General features: G+C 42.5%; 1 protein-coding gene across 6 annotated transcripts; it reads left to right on the top strand.

The window, feature by feature from the left end:
• The first annotated feature begins 157 nt into the window (after positions 1-157).
• scel (sciellin) lies at positions 158-24,432 on the top strand. 6 transcript variants are annotated; one of them, XM_084309435.1, is made up of 35 exons: positions 159-271; positions 3,577-3,638; positions 4,560-4,671; positions 4,912-4,977; positions 5,612-5,677; positions 5,826-5,858; positions 6,186-6,242; positions 6,395-6,427; positions 6,583-6,615; positions 6,717-6,752; positions 7,078-7,155; positions 11,927-12,004; positions 12,154-12,222; positions 12,328-12,381; positions 12,592-12,633; positions 12,726-12,794; positions 12,900-12,941; positions 13,113-13,181; positions 13,287-13,328; positions 13,500-13,568; positions 13,674-13,715; positions 13,956-14,024; positions 14,127-14,168; positions 14,416-14,484; positions 14,590-14,631; positions 14,872-14,940; positions 15,043-15,084; positions 15,332-15,400; positions 15,511-15,552; positions 19,018-19,071; positions 20,749-20,829; positions 22,139-22,213; positions 22,370-22,478; positions 22,848-22,950; positions 23,787-24,432. In XM_084309435.1, the coding sequence occupies exons 2-35, from the start codon at positions 3,602-3,604 to the stop codon at positions 23,801-23,803; spliced, it is 2,010 nt and encodes a 669-aa protein (XP_084165561.1). In that variant the 5' UTR covers positions 159-271; positions 3,577-3,601; the 3' UTR covers positions 23,804-24,432. The 6 variants fall into 6 exon arrangements, with proteins under 6 accessions (XP_084165564.1, XP_084165565.1, XP_084165561.1 ...); XM_084309436.1 differs by having other exon boundaries at positions 204-235; XM_084309438.1 differs by lacking the exon at positions 12,592-12,633 and having other exon boundaries at positions 158-271.
• Positions 24,433-24,761: the final 329 nt, after the last annotated feature.

The following is a 24,761-nucleotide window of genomic DNA, read 5'->3' as shown; positions in this document are numbered from 1 at the left end:
ATTCCATTCTCTCTTAACTTCCAGCTATTCTGAGAGAGAGAGAGAGAGAGAGAGAGAGAGAGAGAGAGAGAGAGAGAGAGAGAGAGAGAGAGAGGCGCCCACTATTCTTGATTGTTATGTGAGGCCACTCCCTTAGGTGGCCTTGGAATCTCCTCCCAAGCAGAAGTGGGATTCTGAAGGGAGACAGTAAAAACAGACTTACTGGGCTGCTGTCAAACTTTTCACGACCTGTCGCGTGAGTGGACTCATATCAACCATTACCATCAATATTGTGAGTAACTGTTTCAGACTTGGACAAACATTTAGTTGTAGAGTTTTGTATGTTGGACCTTTGGGACAACCTGATTTTCTTTTTAAATATGCTGATATTTCCTTATATTTTATTACAGTATAATGCACGTATTACAGCTGTATTGATTCCCCATGGAGGCATATAACTGTGAAGTATGGGACTGTTTCACATTTCTGTTCCATACTTACTGTCCACCACGTTATTACCTCACACAGTATGAACTTGATGATGGTTTGCTGATCGTTTAGTTGTTGTAACAAATGTGAAACATAGTTGCTGTCATTCTTTTCAGACTTTCACTCATGTCTTTGAAACTACACACCGTTGACACATACCATCTATTCTAGACCATAACATTAGTTTTGATTTGCTCAGGGAAGTCTCTTGCATTCCCCACAGGCAAAGTGTTTGTTCAGGAATGGAATTTGTTGTATTTTGAAAGTAATCATTTGGGAGATTTTAGAGTGGAGTTTTTAACCTGCTATTTCTCTTTTTCTTTTTTTGGGGGGGGGGGGGCAATCAATAGGATTGTAGGTGGTTGTTGGTTTGCATGCTAGAGAACCAGAACACATTCCATTTCAGTTCGCTAGCCTTCAACTTCGTCACCTGTTATCTGGATTTTCTTATCTGAATTTTATGTGCAAATAAATTTTTTCCTAATGGTAATATTATTTACATTCATATTTACATTCTATTTACATTATTATTTACATTGTCTTGGACATGGTAATGGTGTGGACATTGGTATTACAATGATAATAACTCATGTGACTAATGACTCAGAGGATAACTCTTTCATTGATAGCTTCGTTTGCAGCTGTAGAGATGCACTTTATAGTGTTGAGTTTATGGCAGGTGTAGCGTGGAGTGTATTCAGGAGGAGGGGGATACTCCCTATTATGAATGACTAATGGCATGTTCTGTTCTGCTGACCGAGGTGTGTTTGGAGAAGGTGTGTTGTGGGTGGCAGGTGTGCCTGTGCATGGGGGCAGATCCAGAATAACTGGTTCAGGACTTAATCAGTGAGAGTTTTGACTGGCATGTGTGACACACCGAGTTGGCATGGCATGGGTGTCTGGCTGAACATCTAGACTTGTCCTCAAATAGCTGTGTGTAGGCCTACATTGTGGATTCAAGTTCAAGTTCTTTAATAGTTGTCATACAGAAGTACAGAATACTTTCATACAAAATGCTTCTTACTGTTACGCTCCAGAGACTGTGCTAGACAAGATAGTATCAAATAACATAATATAGCATGTAATTTAGAAGAAGAAAAATGAGGTCACAGTGTTCGGTATAGACATATGTACAATGTTCTGAGTTACCATATAATATACAATACTATGCAGTGTACTAATGTACAGTACTATCTAGTGCAAAGCAGAAATGGGATGAGGTACAATTTTAGGTACAATTTACAGTAAGGTGTACGAGTTGTAGTGCAATCCTTCATCAATAAATATAAAGTGTGGGGAGTGGGTGCTACAGTGTGTTTGTTTAAAGTGGGTGTGTGCTATAAAGTGTGTGGAGTGGGTGCTACAGTGTGTTTGTTTAAAGTGAGTGTGTGCGTGTGGATGTGTGTGCTATGTGTGTTTGGTGGTTGTTGTTGTGTAGTGTTCATTCATTGTTCGTTTAGCAGCCTGATGGCCTGGGGATAGAAGCTTCTTCTGAGTCTTTCTGTGCTCGCCTTGAGACTCCGGTATCGCTTGCCTGACCGCAGCAGTTCAAAGAGGCAGTTGTTCGGGTGACTGGAGTCTTTAATGATTCTCTTAGCCTTGCCCTTGCAACGCTTGTTGTAAATGTTCTGGAGGGTGGGGAGCCCCCCTCCAATTGTGCGTTCGGCTGAACGTGTCACTCTTTGTAGTCTGCTTCGGTCTTGTGCAGTGCTATTCCCAAACCAGGAGGTGATGTTGCCGGTCAAGATGCTCTCTATTGTACATGAGTAGAAGTTCTTAAGGATCTTCTGACTGACTTGGAACTTCCTTAGGCGCCTGAGGAAGTAGAGGCGTTGTCGTGCCTTCTTCACAACACTGTCAATGTGTGTGGTCCATGTCAAGTCCTCGGATATGTGGGCTCCGAGGTACTTAAAGCTGTTGACTCTCTCAACCGGTGCCCCGTCGATGCTGAGGGGGCTGTAGTCCTTGACCCCCGACCTCCTGAAGTCCACAATCATCTCCTTTGTTTTGCTGACGTTCAGGGAGAGGCTGTTTTCCTGGCACCATCCCGCCAGGACCTTGACCTCTTCCAGGTAGGCCCTCTCGTCGTTGGCAGAGATCAGGCCCACCACCACTGTGTCGTCAGCAAATTTGATGATTGTATTGCTACTCCGCTGAGCCACACAGTCGTGTGTGTACAGGGAGTAGAGGAGGGGACTCAGAACACAGCCCTGGGGGGCCCCTATGTTGAGGGTGATGGATGAGGAGGTGCAGTTGCCTGCTCTCACCACCTGGGGTCTGCCAGTCAGGAAGTCCAAGACCCACTGGCAGAGGTCATAGCCCAAGCCCAGGTCCCTGAGCTTGGCTATGAGTATGGAGGGGACTATGGTATTGAATGCCGAGCTGTAGTCGATGAATAGCATTCTCACATAGTTCCCCTGCCTCTTGTCCAGGTGTGATGCTGCTGTGTGCAGCACATGGGCTATGGCGTCCTCCGTGGACCTGTTGGGGCGGTATGCAAATTGCAGGGGGTCCATGTTGATGGGGAGGGAGGAGCAGATGTAGCCCTTTACTAGCTTCTCAAAGCACTTCATGGCTATGGAGGTGAGAGCTACAGGGCGGTAGTCGTTGAGGCAAGCAGGCTTGGATTTTTTGGGTACAGGGATAATAGTGGACTTCTTCAGGCAGGTGGGGATGACAGCCTGTTCTAAGGACAGGTTAAATATGTCTAGTAAATTACTAGTAAATATATCATACAGAGATGGGAACAAACAGTAATTAGTATGGTAATCAGGAAACACTTCATAAAGTCATATTTATACCGACCCGGTACTGTGGTCCGATCTCACATCATAGATCTACAGTAGATCTTATGTGGTTAATCATTGTCCATAATTACTATAGCAAACAGTACCACCTAGTGGCTCATACAGCTGATAAAGCTGATAGCCTTTATGGTGCAATTGAATCTAATTCACATGACGGCCATTTTGCTCTTATGTCATGCTCAGGTTGGGTCCCTTTCCGCCTGGGTGGGGACAATGTGGAAAGGAGCCCAACCTGAGGATGACAAAAGAGCAAAATGGCAAATGGTCAATGAAGTTCACATTTTCACTTGTTCTTTTGCAGAGTTATCGAAGGTGAAAATACAGTTATGTCTTACACGAGGAGGTCTTACCCCACCCAGACACGTAAGTCAGATCGGGATACATTCCCAGTGGTGTATATACACTATATCCTATTGATCCTTCTTACTATTCAGTGTTTATTTGTCTATTAATTAACCCTTGTGTGGTGTTCTGGTCTGTGGGACCCGTTTGCAATGTTTACTGAAGTACAAATGAGGATTATTTTGTTCTTAACCTGAGACTCATTGGCCTCGGCTCATTTTAAGCGAAGAACATATAAAAGAACACACTGTGCCCCCCCCCCTCCTACACATTTATATTATAAGTGTGGCAATTGAAGGTGAAAACAAGTAAATATGGTAAAAATTAAACAAAAAGGATCACTGTGTACATTCACTGTCTGCCTCCACCTTGTTTCATTTATATTCTTCAAGATAAACATGATTCATTCCATTCATGTCTTGATTATAATGGATTCTTTTGTATTCTTTTTATTATAATTATAATTATTTTGTTATCACAAAAAATTAATAGTACTTAGTACTTAGAAATGTGATCTAGCAGAGGTAAATGGCCAATGTTAACCAAATATGCTGTCTAGATTGCTTGTAATTGAGATAAAGTCATTATCTGTTAAGTATTTTTACAATTTTACAATTCTTATGGCTTTATTGTTTTAAAATCCCAATAATGTTGTGGGTCCACCAGACCCGCGAAGGCAGGGTGACTAAAAAAAAACGCAAACACCACACAAGGGGTTAACATTATTTTCCACGACCAACCCAGAGCTTATTGTGTGAAAGTGGTGTCACAAGTTAAACATTAGGTGTTGAAAATGTCCGTGTCAGTGTCATTACTTTGGCCCGGTCTCAGGACTGACTCCGCCACTCCTTCCATTGACTGTAACTGTGAGGAAAGTCATTACTGCAGTGCCCTCTGTTCCTCTCCACTGGTCATGTTTGCATGGTCCTCCTGTCTCTGCAGCCAAGAGCACCAGTGCCAGTCAGGCGATCGATGACAGCAAGAAGACGAAGTCATCTCTCCTGAAAGACAGCAGCTGGATCAAGAGGGATGATGAGGAGGATGAACCTGTCGAGTAAGTCACCCGTAGTGATATATACACACACATGCACACTGTTTTAGGGTGTGACAGAACTATTGGGTGTGACCTGGGTGTGATGGGGTCGTATAGTTGGTGGCTTTTAGCTCATAGCTCACATTCTTCACGACATGTCTGGGAAGAAAAAATCTCTTTTGTTATGCACACGCCACGGGAGTTACTCATCTTCAGCAGCGCATGTGGATGAATCATTTTTATTGTATTTTCTCCCCTTAGCCGAGATCCCAACCATGCGAAAGCTGTCCTGGGAAGCCGGTACAGATCCAGCGAGACTCTTGACCGGTAAAACGAATTCTTTGACACTGTGTCAACCTCATATGTTTTCTGGTTTGATTGATTGATTGATTGATTGAAAACTCTATTAACAGATCGCAGAATGGGTACAATACAGTACGGCTCAATACAACTGTTAAGAGGATGCAGACCAGAAAAATACTTTCGTCTTGTTTACATCAGGGTCCCCCATTTTCAATTCATCAAGACATTTATGACATACATGACATACAGATATACAGTACTGTTTCATCAAGACATTTATGACATACAAATATACAGTACTGTTTCATCAAGACATTTATGACATACAAGACATACAAATATACAGTACTGTTTACGAGAAAGAGATCATAAAAAAAAAAATATATATTCGAAGGGGAAGAAACTGTACATTGGAGGGGGTTGGGTGGGTGGATGGGAGGGGGGGGGGGTGGCCATTTACCAGGGCCATGCAGTTTCTAATTGCAGCCACCCGTAGGTGCACCCGTGGTCCTGTCTTTTCAGCCAAGAGCACCATTTAAACGTATTAGTTACACCAAGGTTTAATTTTACCCCTTAAATCATTGTTCTTTTAATGGAATTAATGGAATTCATTATTGATGGAAGTTATTGATCTTCATGCTATCTTGTTTTCTCACAGGTCTGAGCCTGTGGCGGTAAAGAGCCCAACAAGTAAATCAGCTTCTGTGCAAGCCCTCAGCAAGAGGTAACATTCACATGTCCACAGATCCTGTACACATACGTAATGTTGCTCTTAATTAGAAGCACCATCCGTACGTTAACTTCCTTGTTGGCAGTTTATTAGCAGCATGACACCTTTGATGAACACTAAAAATGTGTTTGTCTGATTGCAGATTCACCAGTCAGGATGAGCTGAATAAGATCAGGTTGGGATGCTTTTTACTTTCTTTTTTTACTTAACACACCTGCAACACACGTATCCCTTTGCCAGGTATACATTTACAAAATAATTATTTTCTTCAAATTGTATTGCCTATATTTATGTCTTTCTACTGTTACCCTGCCCATACCTGTGTAGTGTATACCCCGCCCCCCTCCCCCATGCTGCTATGATGCCGCAAATTTCCCCAAGGGGATTAATGAAGGAATATCTCAATATTGTCTTATGATTGTTACAGCAATGATTGGATTTGATGTTAACCACTTAAATCATTATTCATTTAATTCCGGTTGAATATCTTGTTCTCTCACAGGCCTGAGCCTGAGGCACCAAAGAGTAAATTATCTTCGGTGCAAGCCCTCAGCAAGAGGTAACATTCACATGTGTTCACAGCATCCTGTACAGACACTGTTGCTCTTAATTAGAAGCTTCATCCATATACTTGATACCCTTGATAAACAGGTTGTGGCATGAATAAGCCTTCATTAGTTTATTCCTGAAAACGTGTTTGTCTGATCGCAGATTTAGCAGTCAGGATGAGCTGAATAAGAGCAGGTTGGTCTATTTAAACTTTGAAATAGTTTTTGTTTTACACTTATACCTTTGCCAGTCACATTCACAGTATACAGTATCCTTTTACTTGGAATTCTGATCATGAGTCAGAGCCAATGTGGTAATTAAGTGTAACCCATATTTTACTGTTACTGTAGCACTCTGCCTGCACGGACGTCCTACACCAGAAGGTACACTTTGGAAATATTAACTTATGAAATGGTGGAGTTAAAGTGCTCAAGTACCTCAAGTCGTGTTTGGAGACTAAAACGCTGTCCTTTTTCTGTTACAGCACACCATCAGCACTGCAGCCAGATCCTCCCAAGACGTATGTAGTAAAAAAAATAAACACAAAAAACTATGTTACATTACTATCCACAAAATGAACGTCCACAAAAAAACATGTCCTTGTATAACCACCGCTGAATGCCAACCCACTGAACTGGAGATGGTGTTTTATTCTCGAGTGAGTGAGCTCTTTATTCAAAGATAGAATGTGTTTGCAGTTCAATGGCTCATTTTGAGTTATGAACGTTTCCATCAGCAAGGAAAGGCTGTATTTGCATACAGCCTCAATGTATAATGGTCCAGTACGCTACGGTTAACGCCGGTTACTTTTTAATCCTGTATTAATTAATGCTTTGTGCTTGCAGAATGACTCCTAAAACCAGTCCCACTTCCAATACCTTCAAAGATAGGGTTTTCTCTGATGGCAAGAGCTCCAACAAAGGGTAAAAAAAATGGTTATATAAAAAATGACCCATGGAAATACCCCCCTCTCTCTCACACTCACACACACACACATTCACATGAAAACGGACGCTACGGCTACACTGAAGACAAGAGGTTTACATTTAGCCTTTGATGCCTTGAAGCAAGGATGACGTGTGCATCAGCTGATCCAGAAGTCATCGATTGGAGTCTGAATGAATGAATGAATGAAAACTTTATTAACAGATTGCAGAATGGGTACAGTACAGTACAGCTCAATACATACAATTGTTAAGGGGATGCAGACCAGAGAAAGACTTTCGTCTTGTTTACATCAGGGTCCCCCATTTTCAATTCATCGTAACATATATGACATACAGATAGACAGTACTGCTCCATCTATACATTTATGACATACCAGATTTGCAATTACAGTACTGTTTGTGATACAAAAAGAGTCCAGAAAGAAAAGAGTATATACATTAGGCGTGGAAACTGTACATTGGATTGGGTAGGTGGGGGTGGGGGGGGACTGTACATTGGAGGTGGTTGGGTGGGTGGGGGAGGGGGGGGGGTTGGTTAGGAGTGGGGGGGGGGGGGGGGGGGGGGTTGGGTAGGAGTGGGGGGGGGGGGGTTGGGTAGGAGGGGTGGGTGGGGGACACTGTACAACTGTACAAACAACACTGTACATTGGATTATTGACAAGACCATACTTGGTAATTTACTGTACATTGGAGGGGGTTGTGTTCGGACATTTACAGGGGCCAGTTTCGGGTTGCAGTCTCCCTTAGGTGTTTTTTGAGAGTGTTTTTGAAAGTGGGTAGTGATTCACATTCCTTTACAGCTTTGGGTAGGGCGTTCCACATTGATGTGGCATAATTGCGAAACGTGTTTAGTCCCTTGTTTGAGCCGAATCTGGGTTTAACATGATTTGTGGAGCTCCCTCTGGTGTTGTGATCGTGGTATTCACTGACCTTTGGGAAGTATTTTGTCATGTACATGGGTACCTTGGTCGTGTAGTGTATCTTGTAGACCAGGCCCATTGCAAGTTGCTGTACTCTGTCGTCTACTCTAAGCCATCCTAGGTTGTCAAAGTGGGCAGGGGTGAGGTGGGTTCTAGGAGTAAGGTCAAGCAGTAGTCTGACCAGTTTGTTTTGAGATGTTTGTAATTTTGTTTTTAGCGCCTTTGAGGTGCTTTGGTACCATGAGGTGCAAGCATAGTCGTAGTACCCTTGAATGAGTGCTCCTGCTAGAGTCTTCAGGGTATTCTTGTTTACCACATCTTGTTTATCACATCCTTGCTGCCTAGAAGTATTCTCAGCAGGACACACACACTCTCTAACACAACATACAAACATGTCATTGGCCCCTATAGCTGTTTTATAGCAGTAGACGTCACATCAGTACAGGGTACGGCAGCAGACAGATGTTATTGACAGGCAGGGTGAAAGATATGATACAATATCGCCCTGAATGCTTTTCATATGGTACTGATCTGCTGGGATTTCTCTATAGTCCACAACTGGGGTGAAAAAAAGAGGAACCAGGGAATTTATAGCAGACTGAAAATAATAACAACTAGAAAGGTTCGCTCAATAGAGCGCAAATCCACCAGGCTGCAGCGTAGACCAAAGAAAGCCGATCTCCCCATATGAAGCAGGGCTGGAGTAAACGGGAAGCAACAGACAACTGAAAAAAAAACAGAGGTCTTAGCCACTAGGTGGCACTCAGGTTCCAAGCACGAAGTGAGTGACATATGAGGCACAGGCAGAATCCTTCTTACCATCTAATAACTATAATTGGAGAGCAGTCAGTGTGTTTGTCAGTCTGTGTGTTTGTTAGCGTTAGCATGAAAGGAAAGGAAGTGAGTGACAGATGAAGAAGCATTCTTACCATCTAGTTTTAGCATGCTAATGCTAATGCTAATAACTATAATTGGAGAACGATCAGTGAGTTTGTCTGTGTGGTTGTTAGCGTTAGCATGTAATACGGAAACAGGAAGTGAGTGACGGATGATGAGGCACGGGCAGAATCATTCTTACTGTCTCATGTTAGCATGCTAATGCTAATAACTATAATTGGATAATGGTCAGTGTGTTTTGTTGGTCAGTGTATTTGTCTGTGTGGTTGTTAGCATTAGCATGTGTAGCAGGGTGGATTATCCCTGCTTCGTGGGAACTGTGGTGCGCGGTCACTAGGTAGCGAGACACAGTAGCACTCTGGCCAGCTGCACCTCCGTCTTTGGGATCCGGAGCGTCAACTGGAGACTGGCAGTGGGAATGTATGAGGCCCAGGATTTACAAACCTGGTCCGGTACTCTGGTCTTCCTCCCTCTCTCTGGGGCAGTCAGCAGTACTCCCCAACACACCCTCACCCTCCACAATTGTCTCCTTAGCCCTCCCACACCTAATGACTGGATGGTAAAGAAATAACTTGGTTCCCCCCGCAAGCAGTACCCTCCCTCAGTAACACCAGAAACCTTACAGTGGAAATGGAAGGTAGAATAGGAAGGGGTTAATGATAAATATATTACCCACATCAAAGGGTTAGGATTAGGGTTAGGTTCAATAAAAGACACGCACACAGTGCTCCCGTTCTGGATGGATGTTATTGTAACTCAGCCTAGTTACAACAATGCTACGTCTGGTGATTACTGCACCATGGGTATCCACACAATGATTACACTGGCATAAATCAATTATAGTATTACACCCAGGCACCAAGTGCTCTCAAGGTACCCAGACTAAGTGCTGCCCACGTCTGGGCGGAACACAGTATTTACCTTCTCTAAGGAATTACACTCATACTGTTCCCGGTTGATAATATGGGGAAGGAAGGGGGAGAATAGGGAAGGAGAATAAAAGGGATTCACTGAACGGGAAATATTATGAAATACACACCTTATCACGCTCAAAGAAAAGGAATGAAATAAAAGAGTGAGCCCACAAAATACCGGTAAAGTCCTATCTTAATGCCGGCATATATTGTTCGGGGTACCCCTATGAACTGGTAGTAGCAACGTTACTTTCGCCCGCGGGCTGCACCACACTGTGTATTGTATTAGGAATCGGGAGCATCAACGCTCATTTGTACTCATCCGAAATGGCCGCCTCGCCACTCCACTGTTGTCCGGGAGGCAAGATGGCGTCGAACGCTCTCGGCGAGGACGTTAGCAGGCGGAGCTAGGCAGAGAGGCAGCGCCGGCTGAGAGCATGTACTGAGTGATGACGACCCCTGCTGGATGGGCGGAACTCCCGTCGGCCGCAGGCAGCCTGGTGCAGATCTGAGTGAAGTCCTCCGGAGCAGGCTGAATGCAGGCAGCCGGTTGCAGGTCTGGTCGAAGTCAGCCGGAGCAGAATGGTTGTTGGCCCACGCTCGTCCTGGTGTGCGCACTCTATACCGCACACTGTAACTACTATAACTCGGTAGTTAAAGACTTGGATAATTGTTTAACCGCACGTTACCTATACCGCACACTGTAACTACTATAACTCGATTGCTAGTGCCTGGCTCTGCACTTATTGTTCATATACTACCGCTGGTACTGCTAGGATATCGTGTCCACTAGCCAGTACTCGTTATCACCCGTTGTCCTCTCACGGGGCCCTCTGGCATAACGTCAGCAACAGGGCTATCCAGAGCCCCCGTTAGCTGCGACTACTCGTTGTCCAGTTCACTGCCGAAGAGAACGACTTCCGCTGGTCTCTTCCATATATCACTTCCCAACTCTCTCCGCCACTCTCTGCCTGCTACTGCCCCCTGCTGGTCCCGCCTGCCAGTCACAAGGGGAGACGCATTGTAAAATATGATTCAGTACTGTCATTTATAATCCATGTTCCAGTGCTCTTCGGATTGGGACGCTTGTGTCATTGTTCGTGTGAATATCAAGGACACTAGTTAGAATGTCTTTGTGTACAAGAGGGATATAAAACACAGTCAGCAGTTCTGAATAATATACCATATTTTCCAGACTGCTACACATGCTAATGCGAAACAGGAAGTGAGTAACAGATGAAGAGGCACGGGCAGAATCATTCTTACTGTCTTGTGTTAGCATGCTAATGTTAATGCTAATAATAACTAATTGAAGAACAGTCAGTGTGTTTTTGAGAAAAATATTTTATTAGACCCTACCAAAAACCTTCATTTGACACACTGACCAGCTTAATTTATCCAATAAACTGAGCCAAATATAAACTTTAAAGGCTGAGAATTTCAGAGATACCCATGATAAACGGAAAATAATCATAAGCATCAACATTGAGAGCCGAAAATGTAATTCCCATTGGGTGTAGGGGGTTGGGGGCGTTATGGGACCTGGACGTCAGATAAGGGGGCGTTGACCCAAAAAAGGTTTAGATCCACTGATCTAGCGTTACCATGCTAATTTTATGCTAATAACACTTTTGCACACTTAAGATGGGGGGCGTGGTTAACCTAGAACAATGGAAGTAGTAGTCTGTACTGAGTTCATTGACACCTCCCATAAGTCTCTAAGACAAACGGTTCATGAGGTATGAATATGTATTTCAATGGACATGGAAATGAGTTAATTCCTGCTGTCAGCCTATGTGGAAAGTGTCATCCACCACAACATTTTAGTTGGCAGACTATGCTGAGCACACACACACACACACACACACACACACACACACACACACACACACACACACACACACACACACACACACACACACACACACACACATGCAACATCTTACAACATACAATTTGTCCTTCAAATAAGGTGATCAATAAGTCTGATTATTTTTGTCATACCTATTTCCACAGGACAACCTACCCATCACTGCCCACCAAATCAACTAAAGTGACTGAGACGACTGAAGTCAAAGTTATCGGCAAGAAAACGTAAGATACAGTATCTTGAGAACAAGCTCTTTGATAATTTACTATATAATAATGCATGGTGTACTGTTTAACACTGATCAAGATAATCAACATCCATTCACTCAATAGAAATTAAGTAGATATTTTCCTCACTGATTATTTCTGAGCAGGTCTGAGGACGAGCTGTTTGATACACTCATCCCCAAGTCTATAAAAGATGATTACACAACCCCAGACAGGTGATATTATTGTTTACTAATCAAACATAATAAAAGTTTAAGTAATGGTTTACATAACATTTAATATTCATGTAACAAATAATATAATGTTCTTTGTCATTATAGCAAAACAAATGTTTCTAAAACAGAGACTGCAACAGTGAAAAGCAGCAAGGAGGGGTGAGTTTTACAGTTGTTGCTCTTATGTCGTGCTCAAGTTGGGATTCCCAGGGTGGAAAGGAATCCCAATCTGAGCATGACATAAGAGCAAAATGGCCATAAGTATGGTCAAAACAGGACAGAACAGGCGCTAAGGAATGTTGGTGGTGATCTAGATACTATACTAGTCTATCAGCTAAAACGAGACATGTGTCTCTCTTCCCACTCCAGAGACAGCATAAAAACCACCCCTATCACGAAAAAATCCTCCACGTAAGATTTGTATACAGAGTCTTGCATTCTGAGCCCTTCAACTGAATAAATATGTCAACTGCAATAACAACCAACACTGTTTATGTTTACAGACCTGAGGACGATCTGTACGACAGCCTCCTGCCTAAATCCATCACATCTGGCATCCCCTCACGCCCGAGGTGAGGCCATACTGTCAATAATAGACATAATTTACAGTTAATATACATAAGTTACTGAGCACCTATGCAGTAAATAATTCTGATCATCATCTCACCGTTTCAAAGCATCACCAAAAGAGAGATTGATAGAGTGGAGAGCGTAAAAGGGTGAGTCCTCCTCCTGTCTTCTACATACTGTATAGACAGTTTCAAAGTGACAACAATAACGGACCCAGGTTTATTTCCTGTTGCAATGTTTTCTAATGCAATAGTTGCATTCTGAGCCCTTCAACTGCATACGTCAACTGCAATAACAACCAACACTGTTTATGTTTACAGACCTGAGGACGATCTGTTCGACAGCCTCCTGCCTAAATCCATCACATCTGGCATCCCCTCACGCCCGAGGTAAGGCCATACTGTCAATAATAGACATAAGTTACAGTTAATATACATAAGTTACTGAGCACCTATGCAGTAAATAATTCTGATCATCATCTCACCGTTTCAAAGCATCCCCAAAAGAGAGATTGATAGAGTGGAGAGCGTAAAAGGGTGAGTCCTCCTCCTGTCTTCTACATACTGTATAGACAGTTTCAAAGTGACAACAATAACGGACCCAGGTTTATTTCCTGTTGCAATGTTTTCTAATGCAATAGTTGCATTCTGAGCCCTTCAACTGCATACGTCAACTGCAATAACAACCAACACTGTTTATGTTTACAGACCTGAGGACGATCTGTTCGACAGCCTCCTGCCTAAATCCATCACATCTGGCATCCCCTCACGCCCGAGGTAAGGCCATACTGTCAATAATAGACATAAGTTACAGTTAATATACATAAGTTACTGAGCACCTATGCAGTAAATAATTCTGATCATCATCTCACCGTTTCAAAGCATCCCCAAAAGAGAGATTGATAGAGTGGAGAGCGTAAAAGGGTGAGTCCCCCTCCTGTCCCATACTGTACATACTGTATTGACAGTTTCAAAGTGACAACAATAACGGACCCAGGTTTATTTCCTGTTGCAATGTTTGCTAATGCAATAGTTGCATTCTATTCAACTGGAGTTTGAAGTTTGTTTATTATATGTCACAACAAAATACAGAAAACTTTATATGAAATGCTTATTTCTGAATACGTCAACTGCAATAACAACCAACACTGTTTATGTTTACAGACCTGAGGACGATCTGTACGACAGCCTTCTGCCTAAATCTATCACATCTGGCATCCCCTCACGCCCGAGGTAAGGCCATACTGTCAATAGACATAAGTTACAGTTAATATACATAAGTTACTGAGCACCTATGCAGTAAATAATTCTGATCATCATCTCACCGTTTCAAAGCATCCCCAAAAGAGAGATTGATAGAGTGGAGAGCGTAAAAGGGTGAGTCCCCCTCCTGTCCCATACTGTACATACTGTATTGACAGTTTCAAAGTGACAACAATAACGGACCCAGGTTTATTTCCTGTTGCAATGTTTGCTAATACAATAGTTGCATTCTATTCAACTGGAGTTTCAAGTTTCAAGTTTGTTTATTATATGTCACAACAAAATACAGAATACTTTATATGAAATGCTTATTTCTGAATAAGTCAACTGCAATAACAACCAACACTGTTTATGTTTACAGACCTGAGAACGATCTGTACGACAGCCTCCTGCCTAAATCCATCACATCTGGCATCCCCTCACGCCCGAGGTAAGGCCATACTGTCAATAATAGACATAAGTTACAGTTAATATACATAAGTTACTGAGCACCTATGCAGTAAATAATTCTGATCATCATCTCACCGTTTCAAAGCATCCCCAAAAGAGAGATTGATAGAGTGGAGAGCGTAAAAGGGTGAGTCCCCCTCCTGTCCCATACTGTACATACTGTATTGACAGTTTCAAAGTGACAACAATAACGGACCCAGGTTTATTTCCTGTTGCAATGTTTGCTAATGCAATAGTTGCATTCTATTCAACTGGAGTTTGAAGTTTGTTTATTATATGTCACAACAAAATACAGAAAACTTTATATGAAATGCTTATTTCTGAATACGTCAACTGCAATAACAACCAACACTGTTTATGTTTACAGACCTGAGGACGATCTGTACGACAGCCTTCTGCCTAAATCTATCACATCTGGCATCCCCTCACGCCCGAGGTAAGGCCATACTGTCAATAGACATAAGTTACAGTTAATATACATAAGTTACTGAGCACCTATGCAGTAAATAATTCTGATCATCATCTCACCGTTTCAAAGCATCCCCAAAAGAGAGATTGATAGAGTGGAGAGCGTAAAAGGGTGAGTCCCCCTCCTGTCCCATACTGTACATACTGTATTGACAGTTTCAAAGTGACAACAATAACGGACCCAGGTTTATTTCCTGTTGCAATGTTTGCTAATACAATAGTTGCATTCTATTCAACTGGAGTTTCAAGTTTCAAGTTTGTTTATTATATGTCACAACAAAATACAGAATACTTTATATGAAATGCTTATTTCTGAATAAGTCAACTGCAATAACAACCAACACTGTTTATGTTTACAGACCTGAGAACGATCTGTACGACAGCCTCCTGCCTAAATCCATCACATCTGGCATCCCCTCACGCCCGAGGTGAGGCCATACTGTCAATAGACGTCACATAAGTTACACTTATTATACATAAGTTACTGAGTTACCTATGCAGTAAATCATTCTGATCATCATCTCACCCCGTTTCAAAGCATCACCAAAAGAGAGATTGATAGAGTGGACAGCGGAAAAGGGTGAGTCCCCCTCCTGTCCCCTACATACTGTATCTAGAGTTCTAGACGGTTTCAAAGTGACAATACAATAACATTCTAAAAGGACCCAGGTTTAATTCCTGTTGCAATGTTTGCGGATGCAATAGCAATAGTTGACAGGAAATACATTTGAGTCAAGACTGTTCGCTAGCAACAGAATTCCAGTGAAAGCGTCTATAAATGAACAGGAACTATCTTGTTACTGTGCTGACCAGGGGTGTAAAAAGTACCCAGAAATTATACTTAAGTGAAAGTATGGGTACCGTCTCAAAATCTTACCCAAGATAAAGTCAGAGTATCTGGCTAAAAACACATGTGAGTAAAAGTCAAAAGGTTTCTTTTAAATGTACTTAAGTACTAAAAAGTAAAAGTAAAAACTTTTTTTCTGACTGTCTATTCTTCTGAGATCCCAGCTTTCTAGTCTTGCACAAGAACCAATCAGCATGGGTATGTGTGGGTTAATTTTCCATTGATGGGGATTTGATTGGCTGTTTTTAAATAAAGTGTGGCCGCAGGATTAATAGCGCTAATGTTAGTTCGGCCAGAGAAACAAATATATTAATTAAAATTGTTGGACCTGCGAGATTTGTACTTTGTACTTTATAGGTCTGCATTTTACATATATTTTTTTAAATTCAGATAATGGTCGAAGAAGTGCGTCTTTAGTCGACGGCGAAAGATTGGACGTGTTTCGGCTGTCCTAACTGGGGTGGGTAGTTCATTCCACCACTGTGGGGCAAGGACTGAGAATAGGCGACTTCTCTTTGATGACCCTCCCGGAGCTTGGATAGGAGTGGGTTTGAGACGGCCAGAAGATGCAGAGCGTAGGGGTCTTGAGGGTGTGTAGTTAGAGACCATTGACCGGAGGTAGGCGGGAGCGGTTCCCTTTGCCGCACGGTATGCTAGGTCGAGGGCCTTGAAGCGGATTCGTGCAGCAATGGGGAGCCAGTGCAGATCCCTAAGAAGTGGGGTGACATGGGCCGACTTCGGTAGGTTTGAGATCAGGCGGGCCGCTGCGTTCTGAATGAGTTGAAGAGGCTTAGTGGCAGTGGCCGGGAGGCCAGCGAGCAGTGCGTTGCAGTAGTCGAGGCGGGGGATGACTGTTGATTGGACGAGGAGTTGGGTGGCTTCTTTTGTCAGGAAGGGGCGGATCCTTCTGACGTTGCTCAGGAGGAATCGGCAGGTTCTGGTTGTCGCTGCGATGTGAGCAGAGAAGTTCAACTGGTCGTCGAGAACAACACCAAGGTTCTTGGCGGTCGGGGACGCGGTCACAGCTGCATTCTCGACTGTGATGGAAAGGTCAGTCAGGGGGGAGGATTTGGCCGGCAGGTGGAGCAATTCTGTTTTGCTTAGGTTCAGTTTGAGGTGGTTAGTCGTCATCCAGGCGGAGATGTCGGACAGACAGGCCGAGATCCGCTCAGAGACGTGGATATCTGAGGGAGGGAAGGAGAGGAAGAGTTGAGTATTGTCTGCATAACAATGGTAGGAGAAGCCATGAGACGTGATAATGTTACCCAGTGATTTAGTGTAGAGGGGGAAGAGAAGGGGTCCTAAAACTGAGCCCTGGGGGACACCCGTCCGCAGGGGATGGGTGGCCGAGATATTTAGAGATGACAGTCCGACCACCGTTCGGCCCATTAAAAGGTACGCATTCCGGGCGGTCAGGTGGCGTAGCGGAGATTGCGCTCGTCACCAACGCAGGAGATGCTGGGTTCGAGCCCAGCTCTCTGCGTTGCTACCAGCTTGGCTGGTTGTTCATACTAATACAATTGGCAGTATTAGGGGGGTGGGAAGCTGGTGGTTGGGAATCTGGCGTTGTGGACAGCAACGCCTACAGGTCAGGTCTCGGCGCTTGCTCAGCGGGGGCAGGACTTGGTGGAGATAGCGTGCCCTCCCACGCGTTACACTTCACCAATGAGAATCCTCGCTGCCAAGTGAAAAGACGTCACTGGCAGTCGCCGCACGTATCGGAGGAAGCGTGCGGTCGGCTTCGGGACGCCCTTGTACCGACTCATAGGAGAACATGCATACAGCAGCCAGGTAGGGGGGGGGGGAATTGGCACAGCGACTAAATTGGGACGGGGAGAAAAACAGAAGCAATAGGTTCACGGGTCTATACCAAGTAGCCTACTGTGTGCTAAAACTTCAACAATCCCTCTCCTATTCATAGTATTCTCGTGATGTGTTTTCCCATGTACAGTAACATGGTGCGACGTCATGGCTCACTGGCCACGGTTGTCATTTAATGATAATCACCTGCTATTTGTTTACAATCACCAGTTGTTTGTGACCAAGATGTCTGTGATTGAATATTACGAATACAGCTTAAAGGGATTGTTTGGACTTTTGGACATTAGGTGGTATGGAATACTTGCTAGTAGTATATTTGATAATAATAATAATAATAATAATAATAATAATAATAATAATAATAATAATAATAATAATAATAATAATAATAATAATAATAATAATAATAATAATAATAATAATAATAATAATAATAATAATAATAATAATAATAATAATACATTAAATTTATATAGCGCTTTTCTGGGTACCCAAAGTCGCTTTACACACACACAATAAAATAATTTAAGAAATACAGAATAGAGTAAAACATAACAAACAATAAAAATTTAAATTATTTCAAATGTAAAGCTTGAGTCTTGAGACGGAGGGAGGATGATGATCAGGTGAAAGCCAGCTTGAAGAGGCGGGTCTTGGGGGCCTGTTTGAAGGAGGAGAGGGTGGTTGATTGATGGATGTGGATTGGGAGGGTGTTCCAGAGGGCGGGAGCGGCGACTGAAAAGGTCCTTGCTTAGGGCTTTGTAGGTAGTGAGTAATATTTAGAAATCAGTCCTGTATTTGACTGGCAGCTTGCTCAGCTTGCTCACCGGGTCACCATGGTCCGAGTCCTGGCCCAAAATGTGGTTACAAAACAAAAAGGTTTGAATCCACAACATGGAGACAATATGGTTCCTCGTTTCCAACAGAAAACCACAGCCCCTCGACCAATTCATATGGCTCAGTGTGACGCATTTGGCCGCGTTCCTACATGAATCAAACATAGGAAACGGTGGAGGCCCGTGGTTTTGTGTTGGAAAACGGAAAACCCTTTAACTCGCATGTTGTGGTGTGAATTAAAACCTTTTTGTCTTGTGGCCCCATTTTCTTTGCCGTCTGACGATGCTTCCCGGTCGGCTCGGCTCGGAGCCGGGCGGCGGGCCAGGAGTCTGACCACGGGACTCAGTGATTGAGCTAATGGCATCGCATCAACTGCGCTCTACTAGCAAGTCTTCCATAGTCTTCCCTTTAACTATTCATATCCACTCATCCTCAGACACAGATCTCCTGTCTGACATCATTTTAACTGATCAGCGAGGCACGGCTGCTCCGACATGCCCATAATTCCCCCCCCCCCCCCTCTGACTCTTTCACACACAGCTACAGCAACAGTGACGATACCCCCTCCACCCGCACCCTCAGCCCCAAGCCCAGGTAATCACCAGGCTACATCAACTGTACAGTATTTCTATCTGACAGGGGTGTGTATATCCAGATAATATAAGCTGCTGACATAACGTCGGTGTTGGGGAATAGTTAACCACATGTAGATCAATAGTTTAACTATATTTTGCAGTAGTTTGGTTAACTCCATTCAAACCCTCTTTTTATTCTTTTTGTATTATTATTAAAAAATTATTATAGTTAACTACAAACGACTTTATATATTCCCTTTTTTTGGCATCGCCTTATTTGTTTTCCTTCATCTTCTCTTGATTCCACCACAAAAATGGCTCTGTAAGACACACTCTCAGGAGAATTTGCCCGCCCCTGGCCACTAAATCAAACACACCCACACTTTACTCTGTCAGTCTCGGGTTGCTCCTTGTATGACATTCCAGATTCACATTTGATCATTAACCAGTGCAGTTCGGATGTAGTTGAACTACTTTTTTCAAAGTATCTTTTGTTGTATTATTATTGTTATTATTATTAGTAGTAGTAGTATTTTTGTACCCATTGCTGGCTGGCATTTATTTCCTGGCTACAGAGGTGCCCTAGAAAGACTCTTTCGATATGTAATTTAACCAAAATATCACACCAGAGGGTATTTTATTAGGGGCACCCATGACACATATTATTATGCCTGGACCCCCTCTCCCATACTCCCTATGCAGTATGGAACTCTTATTTTGAAGCAACTGAATTTTTTTAGGTTTGTTGTTTTTTTGCCCCAGGAAATACCTGTGCATGCTAATGTCCCAACACTGCAGAGCTCACTAGTCTGTGCTGTGTTTTACACACAGTGATGAACACAGCTCACTAGTCTGTGCTGTGTTTTACACACAGTGATGAACACAGCTCACTAATCTGTGCTGTGTTTTACACACAGTGATGAACACAGCTCACTAGTCTGTGCTGTGTTTTACACACAGTGATGAACACAGCTCACTAATCTGTGCTGTGTTTTACACACAGTGATGAACACAGCTCACTAATCTGTGCTGTGTTTTACACACAGTGATGAACACAGCAGCACCGGCAGAGGTCGCTCCACTGTGACTCCAGGTCTCCAAAATAGTTAGGATGGGTCAAATGCAGAGAAGGAATTTCCCGAAAGGGATTAATAAAGGTTCAACTTGACTTAATCTTAACCCCGGCGCCCAAGTGGCGAACCATGTAACGCGCTGCGTCGCGAAACGGCCGACCCCGGGTTCGATTCCCGGACCCGGCGTCCTTTGCCGAATGTCTCCCGCCCTTCCTCTCTCTCTCTCTACCGGAATGCCCGGTAGTAAAAACAATAAAAATCTACCAAAAACATAACTTTGAAAAAAAAAAAAAAAAAACGTATCTTAACCCCTTTAACTACCGCACTACAGAAGGTCAACCCTTGCACTACCACACTGCAAATGGTTAACTGCCTGTACTGTACTGTGGCAGTGAAAGGGTTAACCTTCTATAGTGTGGTAGTGAAAGGGTTCACTTAATTAAATTTTATTTAATTAAATTAGCTCAACTTATCTTAACTTAACTTAACTTAGGTCAGTGTTCATCAGAAGTAAAGTCCTCACTTTACTGAATGAGAGAGTGAGAAAGCCACCAGTAACTTCACATACTGTAAGAGCAGGATGGTTTTGAGGTTGGTGATAATGTCACATGTGATCATTACAGTTACGACTACCCCAGTGTCACCAGTCCCACCAGTCCCACCAAGCCCACAGTCTACACCCCAAAGTCTTACAAGGACAGCAGGTAATACATTTACATTTGGTCATTTGTTATTCTCTCCTCCCCCTAAGCCCCCTCACCATACCTCCCTCCCTCTCCCCCTTTCTTCTCTCTCTCTCTCTCTCTCTCTCCCTCTGGTTCTCACTCTTCCTTTCTCTTTTTCCCTCTCTCCCTTTCATTCTCTCTCCCTTATTTATTGTTGTCCTTGTATACTATTGCTACTGTCATTTTGTATTTTATTTACTTGTATGCATGTAAATAACCTAGTTTTTGTTATATATGTAGTGTTTGGTCAGTAACATGGGTCTCCCAGTACCTCCACTCTGCAGTACACTTTATCCAATCAGGAGAGAGAACCCTCCATACTTATTTCAAGAAATCTTGCCAAGCCAAATTTGCTTACTGCACTGGTAGATTATTTTACTTGTTTCAAGCACACATTTGCTTAAAACTAGTTTTTTATTTATTCTTTTTGTCAGACCATTTTTGCAGTGTGGAGTTCTCTCTCCTGATTGGATAAAGTGGGAACGGATACCAGAATGTATTTTGTGTTTACTGCAGAGTGGAGGGACTGGGAGACCCATGTTACTGACCAGACACTATATCAGATGGCTGTCAGAATGTAGAGCTATTATTTTAACATGTAGACCACTTATTTTAACTAGGGCTGTCAGTTTATCGCGTTAATTAGATTAATTAATTACACAGCTAATTATCGCGTTATGAAAATTAACTCAAAATTAATAAAATATATATATATATATTCAATAAAAAAAAATCTCATTCATTCCATAAGAACGTAGAATAAACATTTACAAACTTTTTTTTTAAATGGTTTAATTGGAACATTTGCATGTTCTTGGTATCTGATTCTATAGGGACATCTATGGATCTCAGGGAATGTATGCAGTGTCAGAAATACTGTGTCTGTTACTAGGCTTGAGTAAATTGTAATGAACCAAATGAGAATATCAATTCAATTCTTTTATTTATATATTTTTTTGACAGTGAATAACACCATGCTAAAATTGACCAGACCTGACAAATCTAAGCAAATGAATAAAGGGAAGATGATTAAACAGAAGGTTTTGTAGATACAGTACTGAATTCTGCCATCCGGACACATGCTATTTGAAATATGATTATAGAATATAAAATATCAGGCCTAAAATGGTTATGCGATTAAAATGCGATTAATTAGATAAATTAATTACAAATCCTGTAATTAATTAGATACATTTTTTTTATCACCTGACAGCACTTATTTGAACAAACAAAAAATACCACTTACATCACTTTTAACCATGACACTGATAGAGTTTAACCCCTACAGCAGAGACGAGGACCTTCTGAAAGAGCCGCGTGTCACTCCATCATCCCCCAGGACTGTCTACTCAACTCCTGAGAGGTACGACGACAGTCAGACCTATAAAACATAGATAGCTATTTATTAACAGCATGTGAGCTTTGATTATGAAGAGATTCTATTATTGTCTGTTTCATATAGATACCAGTCTATCTAACTGATCCACGATTATTCATTCAACCCCCCCCCCCACTTTAGGGCAGTTCTTGAGAAAGACCTGTGTTCCTACTGCCGAAAGCCCTTCAACTCCGAGGCCAAGATGGTCCTGGAGGAAATGAAGATTAACTGCCACGCCTCCTGCTTCAAGGTCAAATACCCACAAGTACAATTATGTGCAGTAATTCGTCTTGGTGTCATTGGTGCAGTAACATATTGACAGCACAATGTATAGAGAAACACGATGATACAGGGACAATAGGGCACATAGAATGCAAAAGAGACAGTATAAAAAACATACAACATACTGGGGGCTATCACTAGATGTCAGGTATTTTCACTGCATGGCTGGTAAGATTTATTTTCCACATTAGAATAGTTCCATAAAAGTCCCATTGAGACATACATTAACATTGAATGTGCCAGCCTGAGCTATACCGTTGAGTGGTCAACACGTATATGATGATGTCTACCTCTTCCCTCGTGCAAACTGAGAGCTCTCTGCTTGTGGTCTCCACAGTGTGAGGTGTGCAACAACACCCTGGGCCACCTGAAGGCCGGGGACAGCCTGTGGATCTACAAACGTGCCGTACACTGCGATAACTGCTTCGATGTGACCAGAGGTACAGTACAATATTATACACTGTAAAAAATAAATGGTTTTTCACGGAAAATTCACTGTATTATTTTACAGATTACTTTTGTTTTTTTACTTTAAGTGTAAACGCCATAAAAATACATTAAATGACCTTTTATCAAAATATTAACCATTAAATAAAGGTTGCAATCTAGGCGGCTAAGTGGCGCAGCGGACATTGCACTCGTCACCAACGCTAGAGACACCGGGTTAGACTCCGGCTGTCGGCGTTGCCTCCGGCTTGGGCCAGTCGTCATACTAACTCAATTGGCAGAGTTAGAGGGTGGGAAGTTGATGGGTGGTAATCTGGACGTTGTGGACAGCTACTCCTACAGGTCGGTTGGGGACGCCTGCACAGCAGAGACAGGAAATGGCGGGGGTAGTGTGAGCCTCCCACACGTTACACCTCGCCAATGAGAGTCCGCGCTGGCAGGTGAAAAGATGTGACAGGGCTTCTATCCTCCCTACAACCGGCCAGTGGGGGGCATATGCGAGCAACGTTCAAGACAGGGGAGGGAAGAATTGGCACAATGGAATTGGGATGGGAGAAAAATAGAAAAAGTGGATCAAAAAAATAAAGGTTGTAATCTGTAAATGTATTTGATTTTACTGTAATTTGACAGTAAGTATTTGGCTACCATTGATACCAGATATTTACCGTTTTCTTGCAGCTTTTTTTCTTACAGTGTACCCAACTCTTTGGGGTGATACTCGTCCTTTGTCTATTTTCATTATTTTGATTTATTGCAGGAGGGGGGGGGGGGGGGGGGGGGGGCTGGAACAACAACAACAACAACAACTTAATTTTGTCTATCTTTACAGAGAGATGGCGACAGTGAATCTCCTCATCACAACCTTCCATGAAGAACCCAAAATAGATATATGGGATGATTATAGATTTATGCATCAATTTATTGTTGGTGAAACTGTGAAGATTTATTCTTGGTGAAGTGTTGTACTACATGCTGATAGAGAACTGTATCTTTCCCGGTGGGTGTTTCAAAAAGTAACTGCACTATCGTAAATTAATGCACAAGTTAACATAACATAATTAACATTGTTCACATCATTGTTTCTATGTGCATAATAGCCTTTTCTTATATCTTCTGTTGAAATCATTAGCCTATATGGAAGTAGGTTAGACTAGGGGGGGTATACTATAGATAATTGTTTCTTTTAGGGGAGCTCAGGGGGGCTAAGACCCCCCCCCTGGTCCCCCCCCCTTCATACTATATATGAATTGAAAATGGGGGACCCTGATGTAAACAAGACAAACATATTTCTCTGGTCTGCATCCCCTTAACAATTGTGTGTATTGAGCCGTACTGTATTGTACCCATTCTGCAATCTGTTAAATAAAGTTTTCATTCATTCATTCATTCATACTGTAGGTCTTATGTGTTCCCAATAGGGCCGGTGGCTTATCTTGTGTGCAATAAAGAGTATCACTATTTGTTTATCAATTACTGATGCTTTGTACAGAGTTTTTATTTTGTATTCATGTATTTATTTACAGTATTCATTACGTTTGTTCACTAAATAAGCCTGTGTGTCTGATAGAGATTACATGTATTATTATTATTATTATTATTAGCCAAATGATAACGCTATCATTTCTATTATATTATTTATAGTATCATTCTGGCAGCTTTATTTTTTAAATATATTGCAATAGAATAGAATATTACTGGTCTATGCTGATAGATAGATAAGGGGACACCAACAAGCTCAACAAGCTGGTGAGGAAGGCTAGCTCCGTGGTGGGAGTCGAGCTACCTAGACTTGAGGTGATGGTAG

This window comes from Notolepis coatsorum, assembly GCF_963971535.1.
Source record: "Notolepis coatsorum genome assembly, chromosome: 3".
In the NCBI taxonomy this organism is placed as follows: domain Eukaryota; kingdom Metazoa; phylum Chordata; class Actinopteri; order Aulopiformes; family Paralepididae; genus Notolepis; species Notolepis coatsorum.
This window is presented reverse-complemented; position numbering and strand designations above follow the sequence as displayed.

Excerpts from the sequence above, each read along its gene's own strand:
- scel (XM_084309435.1), top strand. The coding sequence starts at position 3,602 with ATGTCTTACACGAGGAGGTCTTACCCCACCCAGACAC. Across the intron at positions 4,672-4,911 it reads GAGGAGGATGAACCTGTCGA|CCGAGATCCCAACCATGCGA; the intron begins GTAAGTCACCCG and ends TTCTCCCCTTAG. Across the intron at positions 6,616-6,716 it reads CGGACGTCCTACACCAGAAG|CACACCATCAGCACTGCAGC; the intron begins GTACACTTTGGA and ends TTTCTGTTACAG.